Source organism: Vidua macroura, chromosome 1 (genome assembly GCF_024509145.1).
Source record: "Vidua macroura isolate BioBank_ID:100142 chromosome 1, ASM2450914v1, whole genome shotgun sequence".
NCBI classification, from domain to species: Eukaryota; Metazoa; Chordata; class Aves; order Passeriformes; family Viduidae; genus Vidua; species Vidua macroura.
This window is the reverse complement of record NC_071571.1, coordinates 51,529,386-51,545,779: the sequence shown is the minus strand read 5'-3', so window position 1 is coordinate 51,545,779 and position 16,394 is coordinate 51,529,386. Positions and strand designations below refer to the sequence as shown.

Here is a 16,394-nt window from a genome sequence, read left to right as displayed (position 1 = left end):
AGTTCTCACTGGCATGAGCTGCTACAAAGCTGAGACAAGAGATGCTGTTATTGAAAGAGCATTCAATGAATATTGGGAACTGGAGGATCTTTCCCAGCTATACCACTAGCATGCTGGTAGGCTGTGGACAAATTGCTTTTGTACTTCTGCTTTCCAATCTGCAAATCAAAGATAATAGCATACACTTCTAATGCAAGATCTGATCCCTAAATAAGAGATATTGTAAGCTTGCCTATCATTTTGCCTGTTCAGTTTGTTTCTTGAAATAGCTTATGTTAAGATGAGAGAAAATTAAGAACAGAAAGTAGTACCAGACAGAAATAAGTTTATTTGAAGGTCTTGTAATGAAGAAAGTACTCACATAACTACAGAATGAATAAAATAGTGATTAAAGCAGTAAAGCAAAGTGTGCACACCTAATAGACCATAAACAATGTGAAAGACACACACAGCAGCAATAAAGACAGAGTTATTAAGACATTTAAAAAGCACCAATTAAGGCCAGGAAGGAACACTGCCAGAAAAAGTGTGCATTTGCACACATACTCGCACGTGTATGTATGTGCATGCATACTCACAGTCATGCAGAAAGAGAAAGAAAAATATCTAACAGCCTTTAGGTTGGAAAGAAGCTTCAGGAGTCAGATGCTCTTGGTGTACATCATTGCTTCACCCATCCAATAGAATGCAATTCACAAATTAATTTGGGCTGTGGAAAGGGAAGATTAAGACTGATTCTAGCTTGCACATATAAAGGGTACTGCTTTTTCTAAAATTCACTGCAGTATGTAATTATAAATACATATAATTAGGTGACTTAGATCTCACAAAATGACTGCAATGCTGCTTTCTGCATGACTTGGCTATGCAACCAAAATATGCAATGTAAATCAGAAATTAATTACCCTGAGGATTCAGAAATTATTCTAAGAGTGAATTTGGCTCATTATTCCAGCAGAATTACTGCTCTTTATATTGAACAAGGAGTTCAAAAACTAACAAAGTGTTTTTTCTCCCAGATCTGTATCTCAGCTGACCATCAGCTCTAGCTGCAGATTTCCTTGTGGTAAAGAAATTTCTAAGGTTCTTATCAAACTACCAGTAAAAATTTGAGCTAACTTTTTTTTGATTCCTTTTTTACAAGCAGAGGGCACTGAGTGTCTACCTCAGCTGCATTCTCACTCAGCTGACCTCCGAGAAAGCTTTTTAACACGGTTGTCTTTCAATATGCTATTTCTCTATTCAAAAGTTATTCCTTCAAAAGCTATTTGGATGAACAGGAAGAAAGAAAAGGAGGAGGATAAAGGCACAGAGACATGGAAAGCAAGTTACAAAAACCTAATCCGTTTGGAACAAAATATCACCTGCATATGCTCAAGTGAGCTCAAAAACCTCCATGACATAGAACTTCCATAGAGGTGACTGATAAATCGGAGCAGAAATTTTAATCCATTCAGTATAGCAGGTAAATGCTAACTTATTCTCTGACCAATGGAGGGATGCCTGTTTTAAATACCTCAGCTGCTCATACTTGAATTTTATCCAGACAAACTACCTTGCAGGATTGTGAATCCATGGTATACACTGAATGCAATTAACTTCCCAGCTTAACATATTGCTACCCAGAAACAGCAGCAAACACAGCATGACTGTGGCATCATTTTAAACATACTAAAGAGATACTTTCCTTGTTTTGTAACTTCAACTATAAATCAAATTTGGAAAACAAATTTGTAGTGTCTCTTTGTCTTATTCCTCTTTGACAAGTGCTTTAGATAGAGTGGTGAAAAAATCAAAACTGGAGACAAACATTTTTTATGGCACCAGGAAGACATATTCCACCTAGTTAATACTCTCTGCTAAAAGGAAAACTTTTATGACATTTTACAGAAGGAAAATAACTCCACTTTGTGACATGTAAGTTTGTCCTTGATGTAAAAAAAACACCAATGGAGATGAAGAACCCCTTCTTTATTCACTTCTAATTTTCAGACCTTGGACTTCCTTTTCTTCTCAGCTGTGTGTACTTCTCAGGTCACCACAGAATTCAATGGCAGCTTTCTTCGCTGAAAAAATTTGTATTCTCCTCAAAGATTTTAGGTCTATGGCTGGAAGAGTCACTTGACATTTTTTATGGCAGAATATTACCCATAAAGAAACCTAAATTAAGTGCAAATTTAGGTATAGGTATTTAAAGAGGCTAGATTTTCAGAAGAGCCAAGAGGTTGCATGCATAAACTGAGGCCAGTGTATTTTTTAAGTGCTCAGAATCTCTGTGTCATCTGGGGACCAGACATCAAGTCTGCATTATCAGGACATTCTGAAGAACCACCAAACCTCCTACTCAAGAATTATATCCAATGCTTCTGAACAAAGGGCAAATCAGAAGCTGATCTAATAATTTATAGAGCTGTGATACAGTTTAGTCTTACATTTGCTTAAGTTTCACATTTTATCTCCCTAAGTGGAATCAATGACTTCTTCAAATTCCTTAGTCAGAGAATGCAGAAGACCAGAAGTAGAAATGTATTATGCTTTATCTAGAGTGCATGAATAAGACAGTATCTTATTATGTTTTATGGAACAGGCACAGCAAACAAGAAGTAGCTAGCTTTTAATGAACATGGTGCTTAGTTTTAGAAAATTTATCTGTGTTAGTTCTTTCACCTCTGAAAAACTCAAATTGCATTTAAAGCACATCTCTTACATGTAACAGCATACAATTATAACTGAACTGAAATCTTAGGTTGGGTGCATTGGCATGAACACTGCACAATTACTGCAATTACACTCAGGCTTGCTCTTTACAAAATATCCTCAAAGATCACAATGTGGTATGCTTTAGTCAGCTAAACACAGCTTTACTGTGAGAGTGATCACAGATCTCAAACTTTTATAAATAGACTATTTATTGTTTTAACACACTTGCTGTAGCTGTCATATTCCCATTGCTCTTATTTTAACCACACACTGATTATTCATCATAAAACCTCTTGTAATAGCTTAAAAAAATTTGCTCTCTAATAATAGCTGGGATTGGATAATGAACTGAATCCAAGAAGTGTTTAAGTTCTTCTTCATTGAAAGGGCATTTTTAGTAAAAGGAAAGCACCTTACTTGCCAAATTCAAAACAAATCCTAGGCATAGGTGGCTCATCTGTTCCAATGGCACTCATTACCATTTCTGTCCTAGATGCAAAGATATGCCTCTGAACTCTTGTGACGATAAATTACAGGGGGAAAGAAAATAAACTGTTTTTTAAAGAGTTTCCTGGCAGTAAGTGTATGGTGAAACCATCCCATCTCTGTCTATACCGATGGGGAAAAAAAACCCTGATGAACAACAGCATTGTATTGAGATGCAATTGCAGATGGGCATTGTGTGACAGCATTCCAAAGTATCCCATGGACATTTATAGTCTTTAGAAGAACAAGAAATTTTAAAGCAGCTTAAGCAAAAACTGGTGAACTTTTTATCAGCCTGGAGTGAGGAGGAAAGAAGGAGAGAAGGGTATTGGCATTTCAATCCCTTGCTGCTTTGTTGGGAGTATGGTGATCTCAGGAAATCAGGCAACTTTCTTATCCTGCTACAATGAAAATGGGAAAAGAGGTTTACACATCTCTTTCCATGTTGTGCTATTGTTTTAATTTTCTTACATGCCTCTTCTTGTCACTGTGGGTGAAGGATGCAGCAGCTGCTCCCTCTCTTCACTCATACATGAAGAGCAGAAGAGAGAGGTCAGCTCTTATGAATGACTGCTCCATGGGGAGGAAAGGGCAGCAATCCCAAGAGCTCATCTGCCGCCGACACATCACATTTGAAATTCCCAAGGAATTTTACCTGTGCGTCTCAGAGACAAAACAAGGGGGCCTCTGAAATTAAACAGTAGAAGGGAAGAGGGAATGTTGCTTCCCTTGCCTTTCCCATGAAAAGAGATGGACAACTCCATATGTCTTCTTTTAAGTTTAGTGCACTGATTGCTCTGCAAAGTCTGCCTTTGATTCCAAGGGAACATTTTGCAGAAGGAGGTATTGCTTACCATTTGTAATATTGGTAGGATAAGATTTCCCCCCTCCATTTCACCTTTGAAAGGGGAGAGAAAGGGGATGAACATCAAATCTTAGTGTGCCAAGACCTGAAAATATATTTACATGCCAAAGTGGAACTCTTGCTTTGAATATCAGCCACAACAGCCTTCTGCACTTTGGGTAGTTCATTAACAGAAATCAATACAAGCTGCCTTTTAAGAAAGCTAACACTTGTTCATCGACACACTTTGTAATTCCTTTTAGCAGAAGCATCAATGCTTACAAATGTGCAGTAAATTATGGCAAAACTGCAGAATGTCAAGGCTACTGAAAATAGTTTCCTTTCAGTGCAAACTTGAAAGATTAACCTAAATACAATGAGAAAAAGAGTAATTACTAAGAAACACAGAAAAAAAGATGTGTTGTCTTTACCTGAAGGCCCTTCTTCTCTATTTTTTTCTGGAGTATTTGAAGGCACTTGGTGAAATCTGTGAGATCCTGGTCCATGGTCTCAATTAACTCACAGCCCTAGTGAAGAAGCAACAAAACAGAGAGAGAGAGAGAGAGAGAAAAAAAAAAAGTCAGTAGTTTTTCAGTTTTGAGAACTAATGATCTCTTTGGTGAAATTAACTGCAGACAACCACTCAAAGTCTCTGCATGGAGATGCAGGATTAAGTAAAAGACCCTTACAGAGCCCAATAACTGTAGGTCCCAGTTGAACTAGTTACTATGAACCAGCAGTCTGAACCAGGTCCAGGACTATACACTCAAAGCCATTTGAGTACATCTGTGAGTTTGGATAAGCATGTTTTACAGTGGTCTGCTGGATGGACAAATTCTGGTGTAGTGAGCCCTGGGTGATTGGTAATTTTCAGGAAAATGACTGTCCTCTCTGGTGCTGCACTTATTGTGTCTCTGCTACATACATTCAAACCTGTATAAATGTGAGCACACAACAGTGTTCAAGCACCCCAGAAACACTGCACTTGTACTGCAGTCAATTTGCAGTTGTTCAACAATAATTTTCTTGCACTGGGGTATTATGGCTGAGAACATGTTAGAGAAGAGCAAGAGATCAGATTTCTTAACTGAGAGGTAAAGCGATTTCTAAAACTCTGATAAAAAGCTGAGTAAGGAAAAGTGAAGTATATCTACCACATAAAGTCACTATTCAAAGAGGTTTAGAGAATAAAATATACCCAATACAGCATTGTGAATTAAAATAAGAATCATACACATTGGATTTAGAATTTCCCTCTCCTACCACTTCAAGGTCCCCTTAAAAGCCTCCTAGCTTTGTCTTACTTGACAGATTTTATGTTTCTGCTATACACAATAACAACTGATAAGAGAAAAGCATTCAGAATACAGAATCTTTGTATGTGTGCCTCTGTATATAAAGTACATTATTCTGTTACATCAGAAAAAAAACCCAAATAACAAAGCCAACATAAAAATTTTAAAGTTGCCTTTACCTTGGTGATAAAAATAAAGGTAGAGAAGACAAAATTTCCAAGATTAGTGAAGGCATGGAGTTTAGTAAATTGCATGCAACAAAGTAACAAACCTCCAATAGGAAGACATACACTACCACTAAAATGCTTTCCCACACAGCCAGAATGCATATAAAACCAAATAAAGTCATCAGGCAGTGGGGGATTTGGTTAAAGTAGAAGAGAAAAGCGAGAAGATAATAACAGGTTTTCTATTACACTTCTCTCCTTAAAAACTTCTGAAAGAAAACTGGTCAAAAGTAGCACCCTTTCTGAGACCTGATATTGCTGTAAATATTTTTTCAAGCAGTAATAATAGGCTTGCCAAGATGAAGCATCATGTAGCTGCAACAGCACATGTAATCAGAGACCTCCACTGAAGAGACCTCCACCTCCACCCTGCAAAGTGGTGAGGGAAAAGGTAGCTGGATTCTGCACTCAGTGCTAAGCACAAAACTCTTTGAAGAGCTCCCATATCTCCACTCTTCTCTATAAAAGACCAAAAACATAAAATTGGCAGAAGGAGACATGACCCAGGCCATCTCGAACCTGTAATGAACATGTGAGTTTGGCAACACCAGCCAGGGAGCCCAGGAGAGGTATAGAGTGGTTCAGTCCCACTCAGAAAAGCTCAGTCAGGTCTGAAAACTCCTGAAAGGAACTTATTTATCAAAGCCACTCTAAATGAAAAGGTGTCTCATTCACTATGGATGGGTGCTCTCAGACAGTCTTGATATCAGCACTGATTGTGGGAAGAGACACCAAGCTGTGAGAAACCATGAGTATTTCATGTTTCAGTATTTCTCAGACAGCCTCTGAGCAGCTTGAGAACATGACAAATGACGACTAAATCAGTGGCAGGGACAGCTACTGCTGAGTATGGGAGAAGACACAACCTCAGTTGCCAGCTCTTAAATTAGCAGTAGAGAAGTCAAGCCTTTTATCTTTTGCCAGGGCCATTCCCTGGCTTCACAGTATTGGCAGAAGTAAGCGGTTTATAAATACCAATTTATGAATGAAAAACTTAATCCCCACTCTGCCTCTGCAAAATACTACTTCCTGCATTCATTAATAAGCCTGATCTTGAACAAGCAGGTTTGTCAGCAGAAGGTAGGCTGCAATTCTACTTTCCACACAGGGAATATCAGGGTGTCTGTTTTTTGGTGTTTTTTTTTTTTTTTTTTTTTTTTTTTTCCTCAGGATGTTCTTTGACAAAAAAATTATTCTAGAGGAACTGCAAGGTACTTCCAAGGCAAGATAATATTAGCATAGTGATTGGAGGGCACTGAAGGTCATTCAGCTCTGGGAGAAAGCTGTGATGCACCATGCGTAGATAACGTATGTTCAGCCCTGCTACTGTCTTGTGTGCATATTCACAATAAAAGGCATCAAACACATATCACTGGAATGCAGAGTAAATACGTGAATGGGATATCAAATACACTGTTCATTAAAGGCAGATTACTGTACCTACCTTACTGTACCTGAGTACAGTAAGAGGGTGCTGGGGCTTATAAGTGCCTGGAGCTGTTTACTCACTGTCTGTACTTTTAATGCTTTGCACAAGTACTATTGTAGATCATCATATCAAAAAGTGTTGATAGAGTGCTACCATTAAAGACACCACTTTCTTCAAATTAAACTGTGATTTCTCATTCTCTTTTCACATCAAACAGATAACCACTAAAATCAAACAGAGATTTTAGTACTGCTCCTTCAGCCACAATGTCAAAGAGACTGGCATGGTCAGATCGAACAGGGGGAGGGGACAAGCAGCAGAACTGGATACTGCATCCTCTTTACGGTCTGGCTGAAATTAATGTCTGTGCAGTTCATGTTCGCTGATGGTATAACAGCCTCAGATAAATCTGTTGCTCCTGACATATCAAGTCCAATACTTTATGCCACAGAATTGGATGACAATTGTAATGCAGTTCTTCTGAACCTTCACTGCATTATTCTGGAATGACAAAAATCTTCAAGACAGAGCTATCCAATGCAGTCAGAGTTTAATGAAAGGACAGTATAACAATGCAAGATAGGCAATAACACATGTAGTTTTATAGATACCTGCTCAACTTAATAACATTAACCTTTGGTAAGAAAGTTTAAAAGCCAAACAAATTTAACATTAGGAAAGGTTAGAAAAATCAATAGCACACAGCAGGAAAGAAAACAATAGATTTCATCTGATGACGATACAGCTTTGGTGAATGATGGGATGAGGCACAGAGTATGAGGCTTTTGCTGTTCTGTCTTATTATAGCAACTATGGAAGGCACTTTGGTAAAGAAGGAAGAGTGTGTCAGACACACTTAATAGGATTGTTGAACTCTATATTTCAGACAGACACTGAATTCAGACGGGCACTGAAATGTCAATCTGAACATCTTGGCATTTTTCCATTTTTAGAAATGTTGCACATCACAGGACATTGTGTGTTTGTAGAAAGCAGTGTGTAGTTCCCCATTCTCCCATGTTCTTCTTAATCTTTTATTAAGAGAATGTAAGGTTTTTTTTCTTTCTGTAACCTTTCTGAGTATGAGAACATAATTAGAACAGAATATATAAAATATCCTAATGTGTACTCTATCTCCCAGGTCTTCCTATGGCAAACCATACAAGACTATCTTTTGAAGCTTGTATCTGGCTGTGCTCAGTGGGTGCACCAGTGACATTCAGTTCAGTCTTTTAACAATACCTGAGCACAGAGGCTCAACTTTGAGCTATCAATCTCAAACAGATGTGCTTATGCATAGTGTTAATGCCACACATCCTCAAGCAAAAAGAGGAGAAAGGAGACAGCCTGTAGATTCTCTCAAAATCACAGCACTGACAAATAAATGTTAAGAAACCTATATAAATTAAATGTTATCTCCAAACATTCTCCTTCCCCTAGACTTCACCTGCACAAACAGTAATGTACCCACTTTATCCTAATATTTCACTGACCAACTGAGTAAGAGCTATAGATTGTCAGATTTCATTTGAAAGGGACTTTTCAACATCATCTGGTCCAATCTCTTTCTAAGAGTACATTAGCTTTGCTTAGGTTTCTCAAGGCCCTTTCCAGTCCAGATTTAGTTGGAAAAGGAGTCACATCTACTAGGATGGAGATGCCACTTCCCTGGGCAACCTCTTCCTGTGCTTGACCACTCTTGTGAAGTTTTCTCTCCCAGTGTCAAACAGGGATCTCTTGTATTGCAAACTGTGGTTGTTGCTTCTTCTCCTATCTCAACTTATGGAAGAATCTCTTTCTGTTTTCTCTCTGCCCTTCCATTAGGAGGTTTAAGACAGCAATATGATCTGCTGCTCACCTTTTATTCTGGAGGTTTAAAAAAGACAGTTCACATCAGCCTTTTCTCACATCATATGTTCTAGACTTCCCTAAAATTTATTTCCCTCACTTGTACTGTATTGGCATGCAGTATTTCTACCTTGGAGAGCCTGAAGGGGTCATTTAAAAGCAAGGAGGCAGAGGGTTCCCAGATCTCTCTTCCTTTTAAAGTAAATTTCTTGCCACAGGGAATTTCATTTTGCCCCTCTGGTATCCTCTTCCTCTTTAGCCAACTCAGAGAATAACTCCAACCTTCACATTCCTCATACACTAACTGCAGACACCTTAAAGTTTTTGCCTCCCCATCATTTTTATACACAATTGTGAAGCAGAAAAGAATTTACATGCTGAATTGGACTCAACAACTCTAGGAAAAAGCATACATGGATTGAAGCAAAGTACTGCTCTATGTACAGGAAGAGGAACAGAAATGGACTGCAGGATCTGACTGCGGGTCTTGGACCAGGCCTAGCAAAGAAGATAAAACATGTGGATGCATAACCCTACAAGTTCAACAGATGACAGACATTATGTTCTACCACCTCGTCTGTAATAGGAAGGTGGTTTTTGAGGCCAGAGCATTCAATCCATATCAAAAACAAACAAAAAAAAAATAGTTGGTGAAAATTTGTTTGCAGAGATGGCTGAAACCCAGACAGTGGTTGTTGGCTCAGTATTCCACAGCTGATCCAAAATACCTCTACCAAAATCGAAACCAAGTCTAGCATGGGATGAAGATGAGGCAGGCTAGAATGCCACTTTAAACATTCTGAAAATGTTTGTTTAAAGATACAGGATTGTAGAGAGACAGGCAGAACAAGAACCTCTAATTTGAGCTACTTCTAGCCATAAAATTTGCATAGATTTCCTATAGGTGGTAAGACTGAGTCAGCATGATGACCAAACTAACATGGCTGGTTTATCTCTATGAATTACAACCAGCAGGAAATTAGTGAATTGAAGCCTTTTGCATTTGGGGAGTAGGATGCAAGTAAGGAAGGCAAAGCAGTTAAGCTCACTGGCTTCTTTTGGGAATATCAAATACTGTTGAACAAAAGTGTTGAACAGCTTCTCTTTAACTCAGTTTAATTGTATGAATTGTCTTTTCATTTTTTAAATGGATAACAAACCAAGTATGTGCAATTGGTGAAAATTATTTTTGATATTGAAATAGCCAAAATACTTAATTAGGTGAAATTAATTTTCTTCTGGTTTTTGGACTCAAATTTGGCTGACTTCCTGGCATCAGTACAAACCTAATACTGTATGGATTGCTTCACCCCCAGTCCTATGGTTCATGTTGTTTTCACTCATCCAATTGCACATTAAGGGCCGCTGCCATTCAGATTGACTAAAATAATTTATTAATCATGTTGAAGCCTATGCTCTGAAAGCAAAATAACTGACATTTACACTCAGGTGAAAGCCCCATTACTGAAAAGCAAACCAAGAATGTTCAGGTTTGACTATCACTTCTAACCTTATATAACCTCACTTGATTTATTAAACAACTACTATCTGGTGGCAGAAACAAAATCAGTAAATATATGTAAACATATGCACAGTTCCACAACCCAGAAGCTACATGAACTTGTCAAATTTGACAAGCATTTAAAACAACAACAACAAAAAAAGCACTCTGTAGTTGAAATTGACTGCAACAGCTGCAACCTCTCCTCCCTTTCCCTCTTTCTATTTTGATGTGATCTTGTCCATAGTAAATAAAATGTTTCCTGTTTTTCTTTTTAACAAGGCAGCATGTGGCTTCTGGTGGAGGATTTTTTTTTGACACCATCCGTTTTATATTGAGATAATAGCAATGAAAGAGTTCATCTGCATTAATTAGATCGCGCCCTTTCAAAAGAAAAGTCTATTGTTCATGAAATAGCAATTACTTAAAGTGAACAAAATAAGAGTCTGTTCAGTTGGTATCTGACCGATACCAAAGAAAGCCACCACACTTTCCTTGCTACCTATTAGATACCAAAAATCAGAAACCCAAATGTTTCTAAATCTAAAAAAACAAATGGAAGCAATCTGCCCCCCTGCTCCCCAAATGAAAAAAAAAAAAAAAAACAACAAAAAACAAAGTAAACCAACAAACCCCACAAGCAGACAAAAAAACTCCTGAGCACAGTTAATGTTCCATTTGCTGGAAAAATTCCCAGTATTTATTGGTACTGGAGCAAATTCTTCTGATTTATTCAGTTTGGTGAATTAAAGCAAACAAATTCTCACAGGTCAGAAAGTGCAGCAATATACACATCATTGCAACACCTTTATCAGAAGGCCACTAACATATTTTAAAACTTTTAAATAACTGAGCAGAGAAGTAAGAGTGTTGCGTGAGAAAGGTCTGTGAGGAGTTGCAGTCTCATATTAAACCCATATCTCTCCATACCCATTTATTGCATTTAAACAGTAGACCTACTTTTGTACATCCCTGTGCAACCCAAACATGTAATTTTTTCAATCTGATTATTAAAACTGAGCACAGTACAGCAGTGACAGCCACCTGCTATTTTTGGATCTTTGAAATTTCCCTTATGTGCCCTTTTTTTGAAAAACAAAGGTTCAGAGAGAGGAATTTTAATTGATGGTCAGTCTCTCTCTGTAATCTGTGAAAAGCTTTTGTCTACCAAGATGGTTAGGCCCTTTGGATCCTAACCTAGTGATGGGTCTGATTACAGTACCCTGCTTTTCTTGGAAAATAGCTTGAAAACAGTAATTGCCCCTCTGTGTGCATTTACATACTAAGATATGAGGTAGCTCTTGGAAGGGAAATCAGAGTGCTGGAATTACACGAGCCTGACAAAAGGGAAGCTTGTGCCACTGATTGTAGACAGCAAGAGCCACTACTCAGTTGTGTTGATGACAGTCTTGTTGACTTGTATGCACTTTGAACCAAGACAAAGAACTGTGCCATTTTTAAAAAAAAGGCAACTACACTTAAACACATACTATCTTTGGCACTCACACCAATGCAAATAAGAGTCAACCTCTCTTCTGAAATAAAGCAAGAAAGAGAAAAGCTGCCTTAACCACAAATCCTATCTGTTGCCCACAAAGCTGAAGGAATAGGGCATGCAGTATTCCTTGCAATTCAACCATTTGAGCTGGGAGGGAGTGAGAGAGGCCATCTACATTTCAAATATCCCACACCAATTTAATTGCAGTAACCAAACAGGTTTTTGTTTTGGCTTTTGTGGTTTTGTTGTTGTTGTTGTGGTGGGTTTTTTTTTTTTTTTGTTTGTTTGTTTGTTTGTTTTTAATTAAAAGGGCTTCAGGTTAACAACTCTTACTTTTTATCAGATAGGATGACAGACACTCTATAGAAATAAAGTTAACAAGTAGACACTGTATTTGAATCAACCTCAGTTTCCAGACTAATTGCCAATTCTCAAGAACATCTCAAGGTAAGAAAAACAAGGAGAAAACAGCAAGATTTGTACTGAGGTGTTTTCAAAGATCTGGGCTGACAAATTTTAGACATCCTAAACACTATCTTAACATGTTCCTTTGCCAGCAGCCAAGAAACCCAAGAGTGCCGTGACTGTGAAAAATGCATAGAAAAGAGCCAAAGAGATGTTAACTTGGATGGGATAAATCCCCTGCAAGGCATTTCTAGTAATTAATCTTATTTAAATATACATGATTAGTACACCTAGTCCCTCTCTCTTGCATTTGGACAGATTTTATGCGACAGAATTTTTGTTCCTTAGCTCGTATTTCCCACTATGTCCTTACTTTCAGAGGTATATAATTGCTCTGAAAAGAATTTGGATTGTGAAAGTAGAGCTGCATTTTAAATGTTGATTACTGTACAGATTTTCTTGAGACCAGGCTCCAAATGTGTGCTAAGGAGAAAAAAAAAAAAAAAAAAAAAAAAAAGGGTATTCTTACACAACTCTGTCTATGAGTACAAGATGAGTACAAAGGTATTTGAAGATTTTGATTACCTGAAGACAGCAATTTTAAAGGAGAAATATCCTCCTATCATGGATAAAACTCCAAAAATTGTGTTATCAAGACAATCCAGTAGCTCCTCTTCTCTTTTTGATATTGGGATATTAATAAAAACAGCAAAATTAGTCTCAAGACTGATCCTTCAGGAAAGAAACTAATTACTTCCCACTGCTTGTTAGTTTTCTTATGAATCACTGCCTGCCTTTAATTTGTGTCTTAAGCTCTAACTTGGCTAGATATGTGACTAGATAATACTCTTTTCTTTCCTTCTTATTGTTCTGTCTAACAGTTTCTAAAACCTCTCAGCCTCAGTGTAAGAGTTGTGTATCACAAGGAATAGAAGAAACTTTCTGTGGGAAGAGTTTATTCATTGTCTATAATACCCCATCGTTTCAGGATCATTTAATATAGATCAAAAGGAGAATGTCAAACTATACAAATCATCAGCACAATGCAGGTGCTGTGTTCCAAATTTTAAATGATATTCCTGTCCTCTCTTCCTCCAGTTTTTCTTTCCAGTTATATTTCTCCTTTTCAATGAAGGGAATGGCTAATTTAAACTTATGGAAATCTCTCTTGCTTTCTCTAGGTAGATTGTCTATGACAGGCAGATTATATAACATTTCCAATATTAGCTGGTGCCTGAGAGAGGCAGGAGCTTTACATTGCTGAAAACTGGGTATCTCCCCACACTGCCACACCAGGTCTACATCCTACTTGCATATTTATAGGATACCAGAAACAGTAAGGCAGAATGAAGCAAATACTTGTAATCCATACATACTCCATGTTAACTACAGGTAGAAAATTAATACACAAAAGAGATACTGCTTTTGGGAACTTATTGGAGGAAAGTTCCTAGCCATACCTCAACAGCTTCATGTCAGAAATAGCAATGTTGTAAAGAATGCCAAACTCAAAGGCACATTTGAATTATTAATTTAGCTATATCTTCTGTACTGAAAAAAATTTTGTGGCTCCAAGAATGAGAAAGGCTGCATAGATTTTGCAAATGCCCAATCTTAATGTAGACCAGTGAAAACAGATTTCACAAACTCAAATTAAATTATTCAGTATTTTAACAACTGATACTGCAAAGCTAACAGCAATAAAAATACATAACAATAATAATTATAATAACAACAGCAGCAGCAACAACCACCACTCAGCTTTACAATAATTTTCTATCAAAGATCACCAAATTATCTAGGAGCAATGAACAGAAATAATTGACATGCTGACATTTTGACAGACATAAGGAAAAGCTTGGGAAATAAAAGCACAGCCCAGCAGAGCAGTTCTGACTTCATCACTAGCAAGAGTTCCACTGAATATAAACACATTTCCAAGTGAAATGCAGGCTATTTGTTGTATTTCCACAGAACTGAGGTTGATTCTTGAATAATTATAGGTCACACATCATATTCACACAGTTGCTGCATTTCTATTTGTGGAGGATTTCAAATCTCAAGTGAAATTGCTGAACAAACGTTCAGTCCTTAGATCTGAGAGCACTTGATTACTTGCTAAGTTGTTCACCAGTTTTATCTTCGAGGCCTGTTTTTTGATAAGCAGAGGTTGTGGCTTTAAAAACAGAGAAAACATTGAAATGGGGCTGTATATCCTTCTCCCCGTCTCTCTCTTCCACATGAAATATAAACGACTACTCAGGGGCCTGTTCAATTAGAAATAAGAATATACAAGCTTGTACTGAAAATACTTCCATTATTTGTGACATGCTTTAAGCTTTGAACAGGAGACAAATATGACATCAAATAAAAAAAAAATAACATTTATCCAACTAACTGCAATTACTCTGCAAGTAATACAGAGCTTTGCAACACAAGATTTTGCATTGGCATACCCTAGATCTCTCCTAGTGGGATATTCCTTTGCTCTGTGTAGCAACAGTGATTCATGAGGTGTCACTTCTGTCTCTTCTTACAGATAGCTATGATCCCTGGCAAAAGCAAGCTAGCAAAACATAATGGGTACAAGCATTACAAAGGCACTATATGGTCAATTTCTTGTTCTAACAGGTTCTGTTCAGAACCCACTCCACTAACTATTCTGTGAGCACTGATCACAGTCCCCTGGATAGCCTATATATTAAAGGGATAAACCACAGAACAACAGAATGTTCACTTCCAGAAAGCAGGGGTCCCACACTCATGTTTATTAATGCTGTAAGATATGCCCAAAGCTAATTACAATGAACTGAAATCTATATGAAAAATCAGATCCCATGATCTTCCCCTACATGACTGACAAGAGGATTTGGCGTCCTGCATTTTCTGTTGACAAAAGGCAATGGAACCATCAGGCATATTCATAATACAAAATGCAAGGCACTGCTGTTTGTGCAAAGAGCTGGAATGGGTTTGCAGGAATCGAATGCAGCAAAAAAGCTGAGTGTCATATTGTGCTAAAACAGAAGTGCAAGTGTCAAAAGGAGCTGGGTGCACACACAGGGGCAGACTGGTCTAACAGACTACCTGGAAGATGCAAGGATGCAAGACATTTCCCTGACTACTGCCTAGACAAAGCATAAGGCTCCAGAGCATCCAGCTGTGCTGTGACTTTCTCATCAGCTACCCAGGCTAACATGATTGCTGAGTGAACCTGACCTAACACTCACTGATACCAGTACTCAAGACAGTAAGTCTTTTTTATTAAAAATAAATATGAAATTTCCATAACACATTACTCTAACACATAATCATATCTCTAGGGATCTGGGAGCTTCTCCTATTTTGCTTTCCTTCATTCTACTCATACTCTATTTTAAACTACTGCTGTTAGAAAGAAAAGAAAAAAATATCAAGACATTCTTGTGCATTTTGAAGAGATCTAAAAAAACCTTACAGCTTCAAAAAGCTGTGAGAAGATGCATCAGAAGCTCAGCAAGGCTATATGTGCACATTTTGAAGGGGCAATTTTAAATTTTTGTTTTAGCTCAATCGTCTTCCAAACAAATTATTCTCACTAAATTTTGCCTGGATGGTAAATTTGAAGCAGATCCACATGGAGATAACATGATATGAAGATACACAGTCCCCCAGATTCTGAAGTTTTCAGAGTATTTAGCACTTTACTAACTGAGGATTGTAGACAATGGTTATGTCTCTGCCACAGCTAGCGCCGGGACTGGAAACTGTAGAGGACCTAACCAAGTTTTAGTGGGCAACAGAGCTCAGTCTAGGCTGTACCTGAAAGCCTCTTGTTTTCTCTGGTGGGTCTCGCAATCTAAACAGGTCTAAATACTGCCACTGCTCCTGGGAGGCCAATTAGCTTGTTCAGAGCTAGGAAGGTTGATCTAGCTCACTGCAAGGCAGGTTATGTCTGCACTGAGCAGGCACAGAACAGGCCTATGAGCACATCAATGCCACACCTTATTCTACCACTCAAAAAGCTCTCCATGCACAGCAGTTTTACACAAAGATGAATATAAATGACTGCCCTTTAACCCATTCTGCTAAAGATTTGTCAGACATTTCTGAAGGTATGAGGACAGTTGCAAGGAAAACTCTTTCTAACATTCTCCAGGGTTGGATTTGCTATGAGAAGCC

The 16,394-nt window shown here is 37.9% G+C and overlaps 1 protein-coding gene across 4 annotated transcripts in view; it reads right to left on the bottom strand.

The window, feature by feature from the left end:
* TPK1 (thiamin pyrophosphokinase 1) overlaps positions 1-16,394 on the bottom strand; it is a 303,481-nt gene that overhangs the window by 117,839 nt on the left and 169,248 nt on the right. For all 4 annotated transcript variants that reach the window (XR_008435994.1, XM_053971913.1, XM_053971909.1 and 1 more), the window contains one exon: positions 4,462-4,557. Coding sequence is in view for 3 of the 4 variants with exons in the window: in XM_053971913.1 (XP_053827888.1) it covers positions 4,462-4,557 (96 nt within the window). In the remaining variant the exon portion in view is untranslated. The remainder of the gene's footprint in view (positions 1-4,461; positions 4,558-16,394) is intronic.